This window comes from Chiloscyllium plagiosum, chromosome 19 (genome assembly GCF_004010195.1).
Source record: "Chiloscyllium plagiosum isolate BGI_BamShark_2017 chromosome 19, ASM401019v2, whole genome shotgun sequence".
Classification (NCBI taxonomy): domain Eukaryota; kingdom Metazoa; phylum Chordata; class Chondrichthyes; order Orectolobiformes; family Hemiscylliidae; genus Chiloscyllium; species Chiloscyllium plagiosum.
Genome location: NC_057728.1, coordinates 65,101,734 through 65,121,953, shown reverse-complemented (window position 1 = coordinate 65,121,953; position 20,220 = coordinate 65,101,734). Strand labels below are relative to the sequence as shown.

At 41.7% G+C, this 20,220-nt stretch overlaps 1 protein-coding gene across 11 annotated transcripts in view; it reads right to left on the bottom strand.

The window, feature by feature from the left end:
* The window catches only part of ppp1r12a (protein phosphatase 1, regulatory subunit 12A), a 99,632-nt gene extending 79,667 nt beyond the window's left edge, over positions 1–19,965 (bottom strand). For all 11 annotated transcript variants that reach the window (XM_043708767.1, XM_043708773.1, XM_043708774.1 and 8 more), the window contains exons 1-2: positions 19,839–19,965; positions 13,593–13,711 (exon numbers count right to left, since the gene is read on the bottom strand). In XM_043708767.1, the coding sequence (XP_043564702.1) occupies positions 13,593–13,711; positions 19,839–19,945 (226 nt within the window). In that variant the 5' untranslated portion in view covers positions 19,946–19,965. The remainder of the gene's footprint in view (positions 1–13,592; positions 13,712–19,838) is intronic.
* Between the last annotated feature and the right edge of the window lie 255 nt (positions 19,966–20,220).

The window sequence follows — 20,220 nt, the reverse complement described above, 5'->3', positions numbered from 1 at the left end:
AGGTGAATTGGCCATGCTAAATTGCCCGTAGTGTTAGGTAAGGGGTAAATGTAGGGGTATGGGTGGGTTGCGCTTCGGCGGGGCGGTGTGGACTTGTTGGGCCGAAGGGCCTGTTTCCACACTAAGTAATCTAATCTAAACCCTGGGTGGCAACTTTCAGGGTTCTATGTACATGGACACCAAGATCCCTCTGCTCATCTGCACTGCAAAAAATCTTACCATGAGTCCATTCCTCTTTATTCCTGTTGCTCCTTCCAAATCACCTCTCACCTTTCCACATTAAAATCATATACCTGACCTCCAGTGTCCTCCTCTAGGTATGATGCCAAGACCAAAAATGAGGTGGGCCAAGTTCAATAGCTTAATAAACTAAGGCGAGTAAAATTACATTAAAGAAAACAGAGATAGAAGCAAGCTACACTAAAAAAAAGTCTCAGCCAGACTGCCCATCTGCTAATCACTGATCCAACAAGCAAACACTTTGAAAATAGACCAATAATACAAAAATTTAGCAATGTTTTATCCAATTGGTCATTGATGGTCCGAATCCATAAGACTGGCTGAACAATAAACTTATAATGCTTGTCAAGTCAGAGAAGATTGAGAAAAATAATTCTGTGAAAGGTATTCAATCTGGAATATTTTTGACCTCAAGAGATTTTCCTTTAATTACCGAAACAGATTGTGGCACGATGTTTGTTGTACAGAGTTGTGAAACGACATTCCACTCTGATGCTTGATGCCACACATTACATTTTTATTTCACAACCAAGAGCTGAGACAGGTGGAAAATTTGCCTGCAGGGGGCAATGTTGCTTGCTGCTAAGCTTGCACAGAAATCGGTTGCTCACTATTTAACATCAAAGTTAAAAGTTGTTGAATCCTAATTGGCTTTAAACCTCAAGTCAAATTGAAATGAAAACCCATTCAAACCCAGGGCCTGCAAGTCAAGTCAGAACTTGCAGCCTGATCACATCTCAAAACAAATACTCCAACACTGTCAAATCTACCAAAGAGAGTTTCACATTTGTAGTCTTTTTGCCCCGCAGATTCCACAAGTGACAGGATAAATGAAGGTTAAATTTCTTCAGAAACCTCAAATGAATTAAGCAAGACTGGCTCAGGCAGAAGGCTCACTACTTTCTTTTAAAAAGTGCTTTGCAAGACTGCTTCAACTCAGACGAAGCAGTTTGAGAGCCTTGGTTTAATAACATCACCCAACAAAACACAGCAGTGCCTTGGCACTGAGCTTATGAATCCGACTAGATTAAATAGAATGAAATAAAGCTGCAGAACCCATGACATTCTGACTCCGAGGCACTCGTCCTTACCACATGAACCGACCAAATAATCATCCACTTTCCTGTCCTTTCCCCACAACCTTCATTCCCTTAGTGATTAAAAATCGATGTCAGTGTTTAATATACCTAACAACCCAGCCTGACAGCCCCCTGCAGCAACACATTCCACAGATTCACAATGTTCAGAAAACAATTTCTTATGTCTCGCCTTAAAAGTGTAACCCCCAATTCTGAGAATACTCCCTCTGGTCATAGACATTCCCACAAGAAAAAATAACCTCGCTATATGCATCCTGTCAAGTCCCCCAAGAATCTTGTATGTTTCAATAAGCTCATCGTTCATTCTTCGAAATTCCAATGAGCTCATGTCCAACCTACTCAAGTTCTCCTCATAAGACACTCCTTCCATACATGGGATCAGTCAGGTGAGTCTTCACTGGACAGCCTCCATTGCCAATATACCTTCCCTTAGATAAAGGGACTAAAACGGTTCCAAGTATATCAACAATGGTCTGAAGAGTGAGTTTAAGCAAGAACTCCTTATTTTCATACTCCATTCATTTTGGAACAAAGACTAAAATTGCATTTCCTTTCCCGCTACATTTGGTTGCAAGATTTTCATGATTCATGGAGAAGGACTCCCAAATCCTTCTGCTCTACAGCTTTCTGAAGTCTCTCTCTGTTTAAATACAATTCATGTCCTTTATTCTTCCTGCCCAAGTGGACAACTTCACATTTCCCCACATGACCCTCCACCCACCAAGAAGGATTTTACTCACTTGTTTAACCTGCCCATAACCCTTAGTAAACTAAATTTAAAAACCACAAGAACAGATCCTGGAAATCAAAAACAACAAATTGCTGGAAAATCTCAGCAGATCTGGAAGCATTTATGGAGAGAAAGCAGAGTTACCCCTTCTTCAGAAGAAAGTTCCAAACCTCTGAATCATCCTTTGTGTGTAGCTAACATCTCTCCCAAACTATGTGGCCCTAATTCTCAGGCTATGTCCAATTCTAGAATCAACCACCAATGGAAATAATTTATTCACTGTGTCTTTTCTTGTTAATATCTTCAACACTTTGATGAGATCATCCTGAACTTTAAGTTCTAGACAAAACAGGCCAAATTTCTGCAATCTCTCCTCAAACTAATCCCTGAAGTCCAGGTAGCATTCTTGTAAACGGAAGTTGTACTCCCTCCAAGACCAATACATCATTCTTAAGGAGTGGTGCCCAGATTTCTTCATAGATATCTTTGAAGAATCCTTAAAATGAAGCCATTTGGGTACAACTTAAAAACCAAAAAGGAGCAATCACATTGCTGGAGTCTACTATAAGCCCGCAAAACATTCGAGAGAAGTAGAAGAGCAGGCAGTTAGGCAAATGTCAGAGGGCAGCAAAAGTATTAGGTAGTAACAGCAGGGAATTTCAACTTCCCCAACATTAGTTCAGAAAGTCATACTGTGTGAAAGAATGAGGGGGTGCAGGATTCTAGATGCACGTCCAAGAGAGCTTTTTAAGTCAGTCATGAATAGTCCAATAACAGGGAGCATTCCCAGACTTAATATTAGGTAGTGTAGCCAGACAAGTGGTTGGATTATCAGTGGGGCAGCATTTTGCAGGCGATCATAACTGTTGGATTCAAGATGATTATGAAATAGGATAGTAATGGTCTGAAATTCAGGTTCTAAACTTGGGAAAGGCCAATTTTAATAAGTTCAGGTATGATTTGGCCAGAGTGAAATGGGAGTAAACCTGTTTCAGAGCAGTGACACATATTCAAGGAGCAAAAAGCAACATTTTCCCAGCAAGTATGATCTCTCAATCCTGTGAAGGTTGGATATCAAATCATATACAAGATTGGATGAGAGATACCAAAGGCTCAAACAGAAGCCCTAAAGAGGTACACAGTGAGAAATTGAAACTTAAAAAGGAAATTAGGAGAATAGAAAAGACCACAGCCATAATTTATGTAGGTACAGTTCTAAATGAGTACTCAGCAGTGGTGTTCACTAGTGAGAGGGATGATGTGGGTATGCAAATCAGGGAGATGGATTGTGACATATTCAAACAAATTAACAGACTCTGAGAAGGTTCTGAATGGTACCTAAATCTCAAGGGGTGGATGAGACATGGATCAGGATATTGACCAAAGCAACACAGGATATACTTGCAAAAACAACTCTGCAAATGCAAATTCACGCCCATAGACTTACGGGTGCATGCATGTGAGGGAGTGAGAATGTGTGCGCACGTGTACTTGATAGAGTGTGGGCATGAGTGGGATGGAGTATACGCCTGTGAGACAGTGTGTGGATTGGTGTTAGTGTGGGGTGTGTAATAACTTTCAACATCTCTCTGGCCAAGGAGAGGTATTGGAGGTCTAGTGACCAGCCAAAGTGGTGCTATTATTCAAGATGGGAGCAAGGGTTAAATCAGGAAATTACAGACCAGTCTTATCTCAGTGGTGGGTCAACTATTAGAAACAATTCTCAAGGACAGAATTAATTTGTACTTGGATAGGAAGGGGTTGATTGATAACTTCACTGAATTTTTTGAACAGGTTGCCACATGTGTAGATGAGAGCAATGCTTTTTAAGAAGTCCTCTTGCACTTCTGCAAGGTTTTTGATAAAGTCTCCCATCGGAGACAGAAATAAAGCTGACAGCCCATAGGATCTAATGAAATTTAGCTAATTACATCCAGAATTGGTTGAGGTTGCTTTCATGACAAGAAGCCAGTCTCTAATGGGACTCCACAGGGATCAATGTTGGGGGGCCTTGCTGTTTGTGGTATATACCAACAAGTTACACTCTAAATGCAGGATGGTTGATCATTAAGTTGGCAAATGGTATGAAAATTGGCACGGTGTTAGGTATGAGGAATGATTTGGGGGTGCCAGCGTTGGACTGGGAAGGACAAAGTTAAGACAGGTGACCCCACTACACTACATCGACACACACACATACATACCCCACCGCTTAAGGCATATACCCATCACACGCACGCACACACTATCAAGCACACATACGCGCACACACACTCACTCCATCACGTGTGCGCGTGTGCACACAAGTCAGTCTATGGGGTGAATTTGCATTTGCAGAATTGTATTTACAGATACATTGTGCGCTTTTTGAGCGAAAGCAATCTGCAGGAAGTCAATGCAGGCAGTCAATCCATATAACATTTTATAAATTCCTACTTTGGAAACAACCAGTCTAACTCAAGATTGGGATACAGTCTCGAACCTCCCACCTTTAATGCACTGTCTGAACGGAGATGTCATCTTTTTTTTATAAAACCTTAAGTTAACTCAGAAATTAGACTTGAAAGTAGTTCTGGGATTTACATGTTAATGAACTGAAACCTGCAGCCCATTCTAAACCATGAAAGACTTAATAGCAATCTCCATTTGTTCAATATATTGCATCAAAATATGACACTAATAATCTTTTGCTATAAATTCTGTATCCTATGATCCTTCTCCAATAGCCACCTGACAAAAGAGCAGTGTGCTGAAAGCTTGTACTTCCAAAGAAACTTGTTGGACTACAACCTGATGTGTGATTTTTAAGTATGAGCAAGATAGCCTTAAATTACAGGTGGTTATAGACAGGCTAGTCAGATGGGCTGATCAATGGCGAATGGAATTCCATTCAGATAAGTTTGAGGAGAAGTACTTGGGCAGGACAAACAAGGCCAGAGAATATATCATGAATAGTAAGACCATAAGCAGCATAAAAATATCAGAGAAACCTCTGTTTGCTTATCCACCAGTGCCTATGCTATCAGGACAGGATTTGAGGCGGCATTTGGAATATTTGCCTTTATTTGTCAAGGTATAAAGTTTAAGAGTAGGTATGGAACGCTGGAAAAGTATTGGCTTGGTTGCAGCTGGAGCAGTGCGTGCGATTCTGGAATCAACATTCTGGGAGGGATATGACTGAACTGGATCAAGTGCAGAGGAGATTTATCAGGATGTTGCCTAGGCTAGAGATTTTTAGTTATGAAGAGAGATTGGTCGACTGGGGCTGTTTTCTACAGAGCAGAGGAGGCCAAGGCAGGGAAGATGATAAACGTGTCTTAAATTATGAAGGGCACAGACAGGGTAGACAGGAAGAAACTCTTGCTCTTTAGTGGGGAGATCAGTGCTCAGCAGGCATATATTTAAGTTAAGTTTCAAACGGAATGAGAGGAAATTTTCACCCAGAGGGTTATTGTTTTCCACTGCAGCAGATTCCAGAGGCTTTTTCTATGCTGTAGACCTCCATGACTGTTAAGAATTCTTTATAAATTTGTCAATGATTTCCACTTCATGAAGCCATGCCGATTCTGCTTCATCATATGATGTACTTCGAAAAGCTGTTAATATATCCTGGACTATAGACTGTAACATTTTCCCAATAACCTAAAGAGATTAAAGGTGAGATCATTAGTAGCTGTGATGACCAAGAATGTCTCCGATATTAGCTTTAATTACCCAACTATAAAATCAATCCAAGTTGTAAGATGTGACTAACATGCCTTTCAGTGCAGCATGTTGCACATGTGGAACCCTTGTTTCATCTTTACTCGTGGCTGGCGCATTCTGAAAAGGTTCACCTTTCAGCAAACCTCTCATTCTTCAATTGCAAAATACAAATGAAAAACTCGTTGAGATGGAAAGGAAGTTTGAGGCTAGTAAAACCACAACTGGTTAAATATAAGCCTGCATCAGAGCAGCGACTACACCTATCAGTGTAATCATCAAAACTCAGGCTGTGATGAGGCTGACACCCCCAATGGTACCCACTCCCATTTTATCCGTTGCCCATTTCCTGCTTCCTCATTTCAATAATCGCCACTTTGTTTTGCATTCTTACCTCAAACACATTGATTAAGCCCCCAAATCATTGAAGATGTCATGTTTATGGGTATAAATGGTCTATTTGACTGAAAATAACTCAATAGACAAAGCATGAGAAGCAACAGAATGGGCACAGTAAACTAGTTAGCTTTCATTTCATGTGGGGTCATGAAATAAACTTAAGTGGCAAGTTGTGAAAAGAAAGGAAATCAATTAATATTGCTCAGTGAGAGATGGCACCCACAAATGACAAAGAAAGCTCCTCAGTTCTCCTAAAAACTTAAACATGACACACCAATGCATTTCAGAGAAGGCAACCTGTCGGTCTAGTCTGTCTGGCCTACTATGACACTCGCTTACCCATGTACTCAACAAAACTATGACAGTGAACTCTTTATTGCACAGGTTACCCACATTTCAAAACCTTTGAATATTCTTAATTTTAATTCATTCATGAGATGTGGGCATCCTGAAGGAGGGCTCATGCCTGAAACGTCGATTCTCCTGCTCCTTGGATGCTGCCTGACCTGCCGCGCCTTTCCAGCAACACATTTTCAGCATGTGGGCATCACTAGCTAGACAGCATTTATGGCCCAACCCTAACCGCCATCGGGCAATTAACTGACCAGATAAGGATGGCAGTTTCCTTCCCTAAAAGATCAGTGAACCACATTGAATATTATTTGTATGGAATTCTTCACAAAGTTAGACAAAAAAATGTTACACTTCCATCATTTTGTGCAGATACTAATAAACTGCAATTTATATTCAAATGAAAAAGCACAGAACGAAAAGATGTAACTGGGTAGTGTTGAACAAAGAGAAATGTACGTATTCAATAGTCTATTCAACTTGAAATGAATCAAACATCAAGACTTGCATGAAGGAAGCCAATGAAGTCCCAAGAAAGAATTCAGAATTTTCTCAATTTCGCACAATCAACACAATAGGATTGCAGGGGCTTGACAACAACAAAACAGGTGATCCCAGCATTGGAAATTCTGGGCTGTAAGTGACACAGAGCTCAAATTCTTGTGATTGACTGTCCAGAGTTTTGTACCTGGCAATGTTGACTTTAAACAGGAGTTCGACTTCACCACATGGATTGAAAGGATGAAAGTATAAATTACACAAAGAAGCTCTTCACCACCCAAACACTACGGCAAGAACAGATCACGTGGACTGTGATTGGTGTTTTCCAAATGGTCATACAAAATATTTGTCCATGACAAACTTTTTCTTGCAACTTCTTTTCAAGGGCCTATTTCAATTTATGGTGATAAACCTTTAAAATAGACAAGTCCTTTCAGCAGAATTATAGGCACTGTGAATGAAACCTGAACTGGTTCTGCTTTGTGGCATCCACCTGCCTCATCAATTCCCTCAAAGCATGCAGCATCGAGTTACCCCAACAAGGAAGATCACTGTGCTCTGTCCCTCCAAAAAGCACCCACATTAATCCACATATGGCTGTTCATTAAATAATATACTGATTGATAAAGAGTTGCTAATAATTTAATATAATGTCTGCTTGACTTAAGTGATATCATCTGCACACCCGAAACAGGTCAAGGTTCCAGCACCATTTCAAAAATTCGACGGACACTTCAGTCTAGGAATGCTGACCTTTAGATTAATAGGTAAACCTATCTCCTGCTGCTAGTTTCCCTGGCTCACCGGAACAAAAGTATCTCAGTTCAATCAAGTTCTTAGTGAAATAACAATAAAGAATTGCTCTTGACTTCCTCACCATCAAGGTGAACTGGTCTTTCAAACATTTTGCTTGACTATTTGTCTTTACTGTACTTCAAATTAGTTTCCATTGTGAAAATCACCTTTCAGTCTAAATTGTGTAAGATACTATTAAACATTTTTCCCCCAATCCTGAGAACTGCTGCTCAAGACAAGATGCATACTGGAAAATGACCTACTGGACTGGCTGTGATGCAACAGTTAAGAGAAGATAGCTTCATGCTAACACACCTCATCTACCAAATTACACGCTTCACAGTTGGCTGGTTAACATCTTTGTTAATATTACTAAGCACAAAATAGCTTCCCAAAACCATTCATCAACAGAATCAAATACATGAGAAGAATACCATCACTATGTGACACAAGGAGCACATATACTCTGTCACAAGCCAATGGCTCAGGGTAAAGTAACAATTATACTCTCAAGGATGGGAAAGCTGCAAGATGTGAATAAGTAGACAGACTTTGGAATGGAAGTCCAAAAAGACAATAAAGACATCACCTAAAGTGGCTAAAGTCTTAACAGATAAACAAATCAAGACAATGAATCTTTAACGAACTACTATAGCACAACTACAATTACTTGTCAATGCACCAAAAGTTATTTGGTATTGGGAAACAAATGAGGACATGAAATACTAGTGTTACTTCCAACTGGACACACTACAAAAAGTATTCTGATGCAGATGGTGCAAATTTGCTATTTTAGTGTTAAAAGTTTGGCTTAAGTACTGTTGCGGAAAAAAGGGTTTCAAATAATAGTGCACTGGTACCATTACTGAGCAAACTGGAAGCTGCATCATTGGAATGATCTTCACTTGAACCACATAGGGACCAGTGATTTGTTGAGTTGTGCAACAAGGTGATAGTTTTAAACGAAAGATAGCAAGCTTTTTATTATACAGCATATATGGGACCAAGAGTGTGTTGGTTGATGCAATGTTCTGAATAATCAAAGGTATGCATGACCATAGAAAACCCTAACCAACAGAAGCTTCGAGACATCAACATCCCGCAAGAGAATAAATATGAAAACATTCTTAATAGTGGAAATGTATTGCATGAGGTAGACTGCATCAGCATTACACTTTCTTGACAGCAAAAGTACTCGGGCATCATGTAAGATTGTGGCTTTTGAGGTTTATAACTTTTGCCAGTTTATTAGGGTGAAAGGGAGAGAGGGACTCAAATGATTACAATCATCAGGGAAGCAGACCAAAAATTATTAGGACTGAAAGCTAACAAGTCTCCAGGCCCGAATGGACTTCAGCTTCAGGTCTTAGAAGGCACTGCTGAGATAGTATTGCACTGCTTCTAATTTTACCAAAGATTTGGGAGGAGTCCCATCCAACTGGACAAAAAAAAACAAACAGGAGGGAGAGAAAACAGGAAATAACAGATCATTCAGGTTAACATGGATGAGACAGAAAATGTTTGAACCTGTTGCTAAAAACAAGAGAAGCAGGTCCATATAAAATCTCAAGGCAATCCAGCAGAGTGAACATGTTTTTGTGAAAGGGAAATCACATTTCAGTAATTCACTGAAATCAAGGACCAACAATCAACATAGAGCAGACCATGTGGATGTGATGGACTTCAAAGTCCAGATAAATCTGATGAAGGTTCCACGTGACAGGTTATTTCTTTTTTAAAAAGTTAATTAAATTAATGATGCAATCATGACTGGCTCGGCCAGCATTTACTGCTGATGCCAAGTTAAGAGTTGTGGGTCTGGAATCACATGAATGTCAGACTGGATAAGAACATCAGATTTCCTTCCCTAAATGACATGAATGAACCAGGTCCTTTTTTTTTAAATGAATAACTGACAATGGTTACCTAATGATTGCCATTAGGCTAGCTTTTAATGCCACATTTTTATTGAATTTTAAATTTCACCAGCTGCCATGGTGGGATCTGAACCCATGGCCCAGAATGTTAACATGTGCTCTGGATTGCTAGTCCAGTGACATTACTACTATGCCGGTGCCCTTTTCTTCATCAACAATCCACAATGATCACTATTAAGACTCAATTCCAGACTTTTTTTTTTCCTAAGTGAATTCAAAACCAGCCTCCAGTTCAGAGGTCAGAGGAAGGGACACTGGATTTGAAATGTTAACTCTGCTTTGTCTGCACAGATGCAGACAGACCTGCTGACATTTGCAGCATTTTCTGTTTCTGATTTCTAGCATCTGCATTTCTTTGGGATTTTTTTTGCCCAGATCATGACATGGCTCTCTAGATAAATTTTGAAACTTTATTGCTGGAACAGCACAGCAGGTCAGGCAGCATCCAGGGAACAGGAGATTCGACGTTTCGGGCACAGGCCCTTCTTCAGGAATGAGCAGAGTGTTCAGCAGGAGAAGATAAAAGGTAGGGAGGAGGGACTTGGAGTCGGGTTGTTGTGGTTTGGCGGTGGATGAGTCCAATGACCTGCATATCCTCGGTGGAGTGGGAGGGGGAGTTGAAATGCTGTGCCACAGGTTGGTTGGGTTGGTTCGTCCGGGTGGCCCAGAGGTGCTCTCTGAATCGCTCCGCAAGTAGGCGGCCTGTCTCCCCAATATAGAGGAGGCCACACCGGCTGCAGCGGATGCAGTAGATGATGTGGGTGGAGGTGCAGGTGAATCTGTGGCGGATATGGAAGTTTCCCTTGGGGCCTTGGAGAGAAGTGAGGGGGGAGGTGTGGGCGCAAGTGTTGCACCTCCTGCGGTTGCAAGGGAAGGTGCCGGGAGTGGTGGTTGGGTCGGTGGGGGGTGTGGATCTGACAAGGGAGTCGCGGAGGGAGTGGTCTCTACGGAAAGCTGATAGGGGTGGGGAGGGAAATATATCCTTGGTGCTGGGGTCTGTTTGGAGGTGGCGGAAGTGACGGCGGATGATGCGCTGTACATGGAGATTGGTGGGGTGGTAGGTGAGGACCAGTGGGGTTCTGTCCTGGTGGCGGTTGGAGGGGCGGGGCTCAAGGGCGGAGGAGCGGGAGGTGGAGGAGATGCGGTGGAGGGCACCGTCGACCATGTCGGGGGGGAAATTGCGGTCCTTGAAGAAGGTGGCCATCTGTGTTGTACGTATTTTGAACTGGTCCTCCTGGGAGCAGATGCGGCGGAGACGTAGGAATTGGGAGAATGGGATGGCGTTTTTACAGGGGGCAGGATGGGAGGAGGTGTAGTCCAGGTGGCTGTGGGAGTCGGTTGGTTTGTAGTAGATGTCCGTGTTGATTCGGTCGCCTGAGATAGAGACAGAAAGGTCTAGGAAGGGGAGGGAGGAGTCCGAGACTGTCCAGGTGAATTTGAGGTCGGGGTGGAAGGTGTTAGTGTAGTGGATGAACTGTTCAACCTCCTCGTGGGAGCACGAGGTAGCGCCGATACAGTCATCAATGTAGCGAAGGAAAAGATGGGGGGTGGGGCCAGTGTAGTTGCGGAAGATGGATTGTTCCACATACCCTACGAAGAGGCAGGCATAGCTGGGGCCCATGCGGGTGCCCATGGCTACTCCTTTTGTTTGGAGAAAGTGGGAGGATTGGAAAGAAAAGTTGTTCTCTAGATAAATTGTCAAGTGATGCCAGCGCTAAGCCAGCACCACCCCTTGTACACAAAATCTTGCTCATGATTTACAGGGTAACATATCCTGTTGTGGGACAGATCAGAATACTGGGACAGTGTTTGCAAGAAGTGGCGGCCCATTTAAGATGCAGTTAAGGAAAATTTGTTTTCTGTCAATGTCATTAGTAGTGGAGGTAGGTTGAATATTTTTAAGAGTTGAAAAGTGTGGTGCTGGAAAAGCGCAACAGGCCAGGCAGCATCCGAGGAGCAGGAGAATCGATATTTTGGGCATAAGCCCTTCTTCGGGAATTCCTGAAGGGCTTATGCCCGAAATGTCGATTCTCCTGCTCCTCAGATGCTGCCTGGCCTGCTGTGCTTTTCCAGCACCACACTTTTCAACTCTGGTCTCCAGCATCTGCAGTCCTCACTTTCTCCTGAATATTTTTAAGACTTGAATTGGATAGATTTTGGACAAACAAGGAACTCAAAAAATTATGTAGAATTGGAGAGAATGTGGAATTCAGATCAACCCTGATCTTATCAAGTGGCTCACTGCTTACTCCTATTCCTAATTCGAATGCCCATATGAAGAGTTAAGAGTGAAGTACAGAGCAAGTCAATACTCAATAGGTAGATGGATAGCTCAAAGGCACATTTGATCAGGGCTACTGTTTGTGGGGAGAACCAACAAAAATGGTGGACTTTCATATCACAGACATAGGGTAAGTAGGCCACTCAGCCCATCCAGTCTGCTCCGCCATTGAGAGATCATGGCTGATCTGATGACGCTTTTGTTTCACATGCTTGTTTGACGGATCAAAAAAAAGTCCACTTCAGCCTTCAATATACTTAAAGGCCCAGTCTCATCAGGCTTCTGTGATCAACAGCCCTCAAAGAAATGTCTGCTCTTATCTTAAGATATGTGAAGACAGATCAAATGGTCTGTTGCATGTCCTAATTTCAAGGCAAATGAGAGCGTGTTAATTGAAATGCACCTCATGAAAATTCTTCCTAATATTACCTTTGCCTGCCTGAGTCAGGTTAAAATATGAAGTAGTTGGTTGATCCTTCAATAAGTAGCATCTATCTGGCATTAGTTGAACCTGGAGATAAAATCATGTGCATTTTCTAAAACCGATGGCCTTCCTAAAGAGCGAACAAGTTGCTGTGAATTTACCAATAGAATTTACAAACAGCAAAAAACAACAGGCTTGTCTTAAATGGCACCTGTGGGATGAAGAGTGCGTTGGTTGCTCAAAAGGTTCACAAATCAATGTAAAAACACATACTAAGTTACAGGAACATAATGCAGGGGGTTCACACACATATTACAGCTATAGTATAAATCACAAATCACTAACAACTTTGCCTTAAATAAAACTCATAGGCAGAGTCCTCAGCTAACTACTCTGACATGACGGAGATTTAGCTAATACAGTAAATGCTCAGTACTTCAGGTATATAACTTTCGCTGGTTTATCAAGAGTGCAGGTTAAAACAAAGCTGAAAGTCTAAACGTAAAATAAAGCTGTTTTGCATTATAATTTGTTACTAAGCATCTATTAATTTATTGTGCAGTTTAGAATCAGGCTTGGACTAAACTTCACAACTATGATTTTAGACACAATGTTGACTCCAGTTCAGTGTGACTGAACGGAACAAGATACCAATAAGTGCAATCTTAAAAAGCTGCAAGAAAGCAAGGTGTTAAAAACAGAAAATGAAGAATATATTAAGTAGATTTTCGCAGATATAGCATTTATGGAGAAAAACAAAATTAATGTTTCAAGGCGGTGATCTTTTAACAGAACCTTCTGACAAAAGGTCATCAAACCAAAATAGTAACTCTACTTTGCAGACTACAGATTCTGCTAAACCCACTGAATACTTGGAGCATTTTCTGGTTTCCAGCTGGTGTTTTGTTCTGGAAATGAAAGGGATTTGGATTCTCTGTAAAGAACCTCAAAGAGAAAGGTTTTATGAATGCATTTTCCAGTCACAATTACAATTTAAGACTGCAGGATCAAAGAATTCCAATGATATTGAAATCAGCTCAAAACAGACATTTTTCCAGTGATCGCAGACAAGAAGTTGGCAGTAGCTACACAGTACTTTAAGAGATGCTTTTTCCCATGGCTCATCTCTTACCTTGCCTACTAATTTCTTCCTGCAAGAGTTCTTCCATGGCTTCTTCTTCAGCTATATCTAATGGAGTTTCTCCTTCACTGTTGACTGCAGCTACGTTTGCTCCATGACTAATTAAATACCTGCAAAATCATGTTTAAAAGAAACAGTATGACATTTCCATTAAATACTCACAAATATATGTTAATAATGCCAATAAGGTTTTAACTTAATTCTGATTTTATATTTAGAAACAAATCGGAGGACAAAAATAATTACCTTCAATTCAAGGCTGAATATCAGTGATGCAACAGCTTTATGACTCCGTGAATTTAATTCTAAAAGTTGTTTTTTTAGATTTTACCATAACTGAGACTGAACTTAAACTCAAGCAATACTTCTTGTTCAATTTCCTAAGCTGAAGGGATGGGGAGAGGCCACAGAAACAGAGGAACCTCAAAGCACATTTAAAGTGATCTAACACTCTGTGGTTGGTAAGACATTCAAGAACATCTGTTTCATAAATACAGTGAAATCACCATGAGTCAAATTCAGATTCCCCAAAATGTTAATTCCAGCAAAATTGTTAGCCATTCTCACTACAACAGGAAGTCCAATGGCAAGGTGCCTGTTTTAAGCCAATATTATGGAGTTATCAGAGTGAACCACCTAAACTCAGTTAACCACCTGATGAAGAAGCAGCGCTCCAAAAGCTAGTGCTTCCAATTAAACCTGTTGGACTGTAACCTGGTGTTGTGTCATTTTTAACTTTGCCCACCCCAGTCCAACACCGGCATCTCCAAATCATGACCAAAATTCAAGCAGCATTGACCAGAGTGGGGTCAAGTCACAACATCACAGGTAAGCTTTCAAACGACATCAAGATCTCTCTGCGAAAGGATGTTCAAGTCCTCGTCACAAAACAGAAATCCAAAAGCACTTGATTCAAGAAATTAACATAACAAGGGGAAAGCTACGTTATGTAGCAAAAAAACGGACAAGGGAATGGGAAAGTCTACCATTGAGCTTGTCAATCATTACGAAGCACAAAGCCATCTTAGACAGGGTGGCAAACAGGCATAGTCTCCAGCACAGAAGATGAGAATTGCTATTTTTCGAGGAGGATATTCTGGTCATGAATCAAAGCAAAAAACGCTCCCATCATAGGTACAATGCTGTAGGAAAAGGGAGTCTGTTCAAAATCTACCCCATTTAACACAGATAGCACCCCTCAACACAAAGAAAGATATTCACAGTGTGAAGACAGGACTTGACCTCCACAAGAACGGAGGAATGGTCAGTTGCACCACATTCATGTTCAGGTGCATTAGCAGCAGATTGAAGATGGTGAAACCAAGTACAATTTTCCCTCCAGTTCCTTGCCACAGGTGTTAACCAGCAACTATCATTCAGAAGGCAAGCTGTCCAATCAGTCTTGGTGCTGCTGAGCCATTTTAGTTGATGGACATGTATGCCCACCAAGCAGACTAAATTCATGGTCTTTGCACCCAGGTTTCCTCCAAGTGGTGATCAACACAAAGGAATATGGATTCATCGGCTGGGGAGAGTGGTGACAATCAAAACATTTCCTTACCCATGCTGGATGTGATGTCGTAAGACTTTGTGGGATTTGGAGCCACTGTTGAGCATTCCCAGGACAACCCTTAACTTACCAACTGGCTGTATACCACTATGCCACCACCTCTTATGTCTATGTTCCTGGGAAGACATGACACAGGGAGCAAGTGAGGACTGCAGATGCTGGAGATCAGAACCAAAAACTGTGTAGCTGGAAATGCGCAGGTCAGGCAGCATCCAAGGAGCAGGAGAATCGACGTTTCAGGCATAAGCACTTCTTCAGGAATGAAGGCAGGGAGTCTCCAGGTGGAGAGATAATTATCTCTTTACCCTGAAGGCTCCCTGCCTCTATTCCTGATGAAGGGCTTTTGCCCGAAACCTCGATTTTCCTGCTCCTCGGATGCTGCCTGGCCTGCTGTGCTTTTCTAGCACCACTCTAATCTTGACTCTGATCTCCAGCATTGCAGTCCTCACTTCTGACTCGGGTGGCCCATCTTGTTTAACTCCTTCAACACTGTTTAAAAGTTGTGAGTGGCTTGCTAGGCCATTCAGACAGCAGTTCGTGATTCAGCCAAATTAGTGAGAATCTACAATTCATTCCCAAAAAAGTAGACTTTTCTCAAAAGGAAATCAGTGAACCTGATGCATTTTCACAACACCAAACTTCTATTATTCAACTTTTAATTCTGAATTTCTTTAAAAATCCCATTACCACAATCTATTGCTGGCGATTCAACCACAGAGCATTATGTCAGTCTCGATTATTAGTCAGGCAACAACACATTATTGCTACAGTTCTAAAGAACCCTCGCCAGACCACACTTGGAATATTGCGTTCAGGCTTGGTCGCCTCATTATAGGAAAGCTTTATGTGCAAGCTTTAGAGAGACTGCAGAGGAGATTTATCAGGATGCTGCCTGGACTGGATAGCATGTCTTATGAAGCAAGGTTGAAGGAGCTGAGGTTTTTCTCATTGGAATGAAGGGTGAGAGGTGACTTGTTAGAGGTGTACAACATGAGAGGCACAGATAGAATGAATAGTCAGAATTTTTCCTAGGGCATAAATGGCTATCACAAGGGGGCATAATTTTAAGATGACTGGAGGAAGGTTTAGGGAGGATGTCAGAAGTCAGTTCTTTACAGAGTGGTGGGTGCATGGAATGCACTGCCAGCTGTGGTAGGAGAGTCAGATACATTAGGGACATTTAAGCGACTCTTGGATAGGCACATGGATAATAGTAAAATGAGGAGTATGTAGGTTAATTTGAATTTAGAGTGGATTACAACATCAAGAGCTGAAGGGCCTGTACTGAGCCGTGTTCTAAGTTTATCAAAGGCCTTATTGAAATCCACACAGGCTACATGGACAATCCTGCCCTCATCAACCTTCCAGGTCACTTCAAAGAACTCTAACAAACTTGTGAGGTGCGATCGCCCACACTCAAAGCCATGCTGACTACTCCTTATCAAACAGTCTTTCCAAATGTATATCTTACCTCAATTTTTTCAAGTAACTTACCTACCACAGATTAAGGCCGACTGGTCGACATTTTTTTTTTTAAATTCACTTGTGGGGCTTTGGGCATCGCTGGCTGGCCAGCATTGATAACCTCCTATTTGTCCTTGAGAAGGTAGTGTTGAACTGCCTTCTTGAATTGCTACAGTCTTGCTGTGGATTGACCCACAATACTGGTAGGGAGGAAATTCCAAAGGTTTTTTTTTGCAGCCCTTCTCAAATAAGAGCACAACATTCATTACCCTCCAGTCTTCCAGGGCCTCATCCATGGCTACAGCGATGCAAACATATTAGCTATGGCCCCCACAATTTCTTCTCTATCCTCTTGGATATATCTGGTCAGGACCAGATTTATCCACCTCATACATTCTAATACATCAAACACCACCCCCACTGACACATGGACTGTCGCCAAGATATCACCACCAACTTCAAGTTCCCAAGTCTTCATTTATTTCTCCACAGTAAACATCACCTGCAGTTCTACTCATGTCCACTTTGGTCCTTGAGGGGTTCCATTCTCTCTAGAGTTATTGTTTTTCCTTTGATACAATTAAAGGAACTTTTTGGATTCACCTTAATTTTCTCAGCCAAGGTTATCCTGTTTCCTCTTTGCACACTCCTGATTTCCTTTTCAATAAACTCTTGTATCACTTATATACCCCCAGGGATTCCCTTATTCGCAGCTGCCTGTACCTGAGCCATATCTCCTCCTTTTTTCTGGTCAAAGCCTCAATATCTCAACATCCAGGATTCTCGACTCCTGTCAACCTTGCCTTTCACTCTCATAGGAACACACAAACCTTAAACTCGAGCTATCTCACTTTTCAAAGGCCTCCCACTTTCCTTTGGCTGCAAACAAAATACTCCAACTAGCCGCTGCACGCTCCTGTCCAATTCCATCAAAATTCAGCTTGCCCCAATTTAGAACTTGAACCTGCGGACCAGTTTTGTCCCTCTGCATAACTATTTTAAAATTAATAGAATTATGGTCACTGGTCCCCAACTGCTTCGTAACCTGACATGCCTTATTTCCAAAGAGTAGGTCAAAATTTGCCCCTTCCCTAAAAGGATGCTATATAATGCCTGAGGAAACTTTCCGGAATGCTCTTAAATTCCATCCCATTTCAGTCCTTCACGCGATGATAACCCCTGTCTACGTTAGGAAAATTAAAATCCTCTATGACAACCCTATTGCTACTGCACGTCTCCCAATCTCCCTGCATAGTTGTTCCTCTAATTCCCGTTGACTATTTGGGGGCCTATAGTACAACCCCAAATATGTCACCAACCTCATCTTATTCCTTAGCTCTACCCACAAAGCCTCACTGGATGATTCTTCAGTTATTTCATCTAACTACTGCGATACTCACCTTAATCAAAAATGCAACTCCCACTTCCTGCTTTCTACCACCTCTGTCCCACCTAAAGCACCTGCACCCTGGCACATTAAGGTGCAAGTCCTGACCCTCCCTCCATCCTGTTTCTGTAATGGCAAGAAATAACCCAGCCCCATGTACTTATCCACGCCCTGTGTTCATCGGCTGTACCCATCAACCCTCTTGCATTGATTTGGTCTCCACAGATTCATCACCCTCTGCCTCAAGAAATTTCTCCTTAATTCAGTTCTGAAAGTTCACCCTTTCACACTCAGGCTGTGCCATAAGGTCCCTGTCTCTCTTACTAAGGGAAGCATCTTTCCCACATCCACTCTATCCAGGCTTCTCGGTGTTCTGCAAGTTTTAATCAGAATCCTCCCTCATCCTTCTCAACTCCATTGAGTTCAGACCCAGGGTCCTGTATCCTTAGATACAGGGCCCAGAAGTCCTCTCAATATTCCAAATGCCATCTGACACAACCTTATACAGCCTCAGCAATACATCTCTGCACTTATATTCTAGCCGTCTTGAAATGAATGCTAACATGGTATTTGCCCGAACTGCCAACTGAAACTGCACGTTAGCCTTGAGAATCCTGAACACGATGCACAATTCCCTTTGTACTTGAGATTTCCAAAGCCTTTCCCTGTTCTGAAAATAGGCTGCACCTCCAATCTGGATTAGTCGTGCTCAAAGAGCACAGCAGTTCAGGCAGCATCCAAGGAGCTTCGAAATCGTCGTTTCGGGCAAAAGCCCTTCATCAGGAAATCTTCCTACCAAAGTGCGTAACATCACACTTTGCCAAACTGCATTCCATCTGCCAGGTCGTTGGCTATTCTCCTAGCTCGTTCCAAGTTCTTGGGAAGCCTCCCTGCTTCCTCAACACAACTTGCCCCTCCAACTATCATTGTGTCATCTGCAAACTTAACCCTCAGTTCTTTTGTCCAGATCGTTAATGTATGATGTGAATAGCTGCAGTCCCAACACTGACATCTCCAGAGATTGTTACTTCCTCAAAGATTTTGAACAAATTTGTGGGCAGAACATCTACTTGACAAAGCCATGCTAATTTTGCCCCATTTTACCATGAACTTCCAAGTACTCCACAAAATCATCCTAAATAATGGATTCCAAAATCTTATTTACGACCGTGGTCAGACTACCTGGCCTGTATTTTCATGCCTTCTGCCTCCTTCCCTTCTTAAACAGGAATGGCTCTTATGATATAGGGTGCTTTTAGCATAGTCATAGATTCCTAAGTATTCCTAGGTCCATTATCACATTATGCAGGCCACACTCAGCATAGTTAACCCATTTTCTCATTGCTAGCTCTTATCATTTATTCAGCTTTTCCCTTCTTGTGGCCTGCTACCCATGTAATTTCCTTCTTTACGTAGCCCTTTCATGTCTCCCTCATTTTCAATTCTGCCCACTCACCCACCCTATTCAGCATGAATACTATTAACATTTCTGATCAACAGTCACTTGACTTGAAATGCGAAACTAGGCTTTTTCTCCAAGATTCTGCCGGACCCGCAGGTTTTGCAGGAATTTATTTTTGTTGCAGATTGAGAGCAACTTGGGTATTTCATAGGAAATCACAAAACTAGTTTTGTTGTTCCCAACTATGAGGGCATCATGATCCCAATCTGAGACCCAGAGCCCTTGAAAGTCAGTTACATAGTTGTTTAAATCCAGGAGAAGACTTCCAAGTCTTTGGTGCCTGAAGTAGCATAGAAGAATGACAAGGAAAGCAAAATAATAAAACAAACCTATATAGAGAAGTTGTCCACTTACTCTGCTATGTCTGCATATCCACAGGAAGCAGCAGCATGTAATGGTATCCAACCTTCATTGTCTGGCTGATTAATATTTGCAGAATGTTCCACTAGGAATTTCACCATATCCAGATTATCATCTATACATGCCTATAAAGAAAGAAATGAAAAATATTTTCATTCAATATTTGCTACAAATAGTAGGATTAAAAAAAAACTCAAGCACACCTTTTCACAACAGCATCTTAGAAGTACTCAGTGGTTATGCTTGGTGATAGGAGACAGAAGGTGGAGGTAAAAGGCTGTTTGTATAACTAGAGCTCAGTGCACAGCAAGGATCAGTGTTGAGTCCCTTCTCATTTGTGATATTCATACATAATGTAGATGAGAACGTGGGAAAA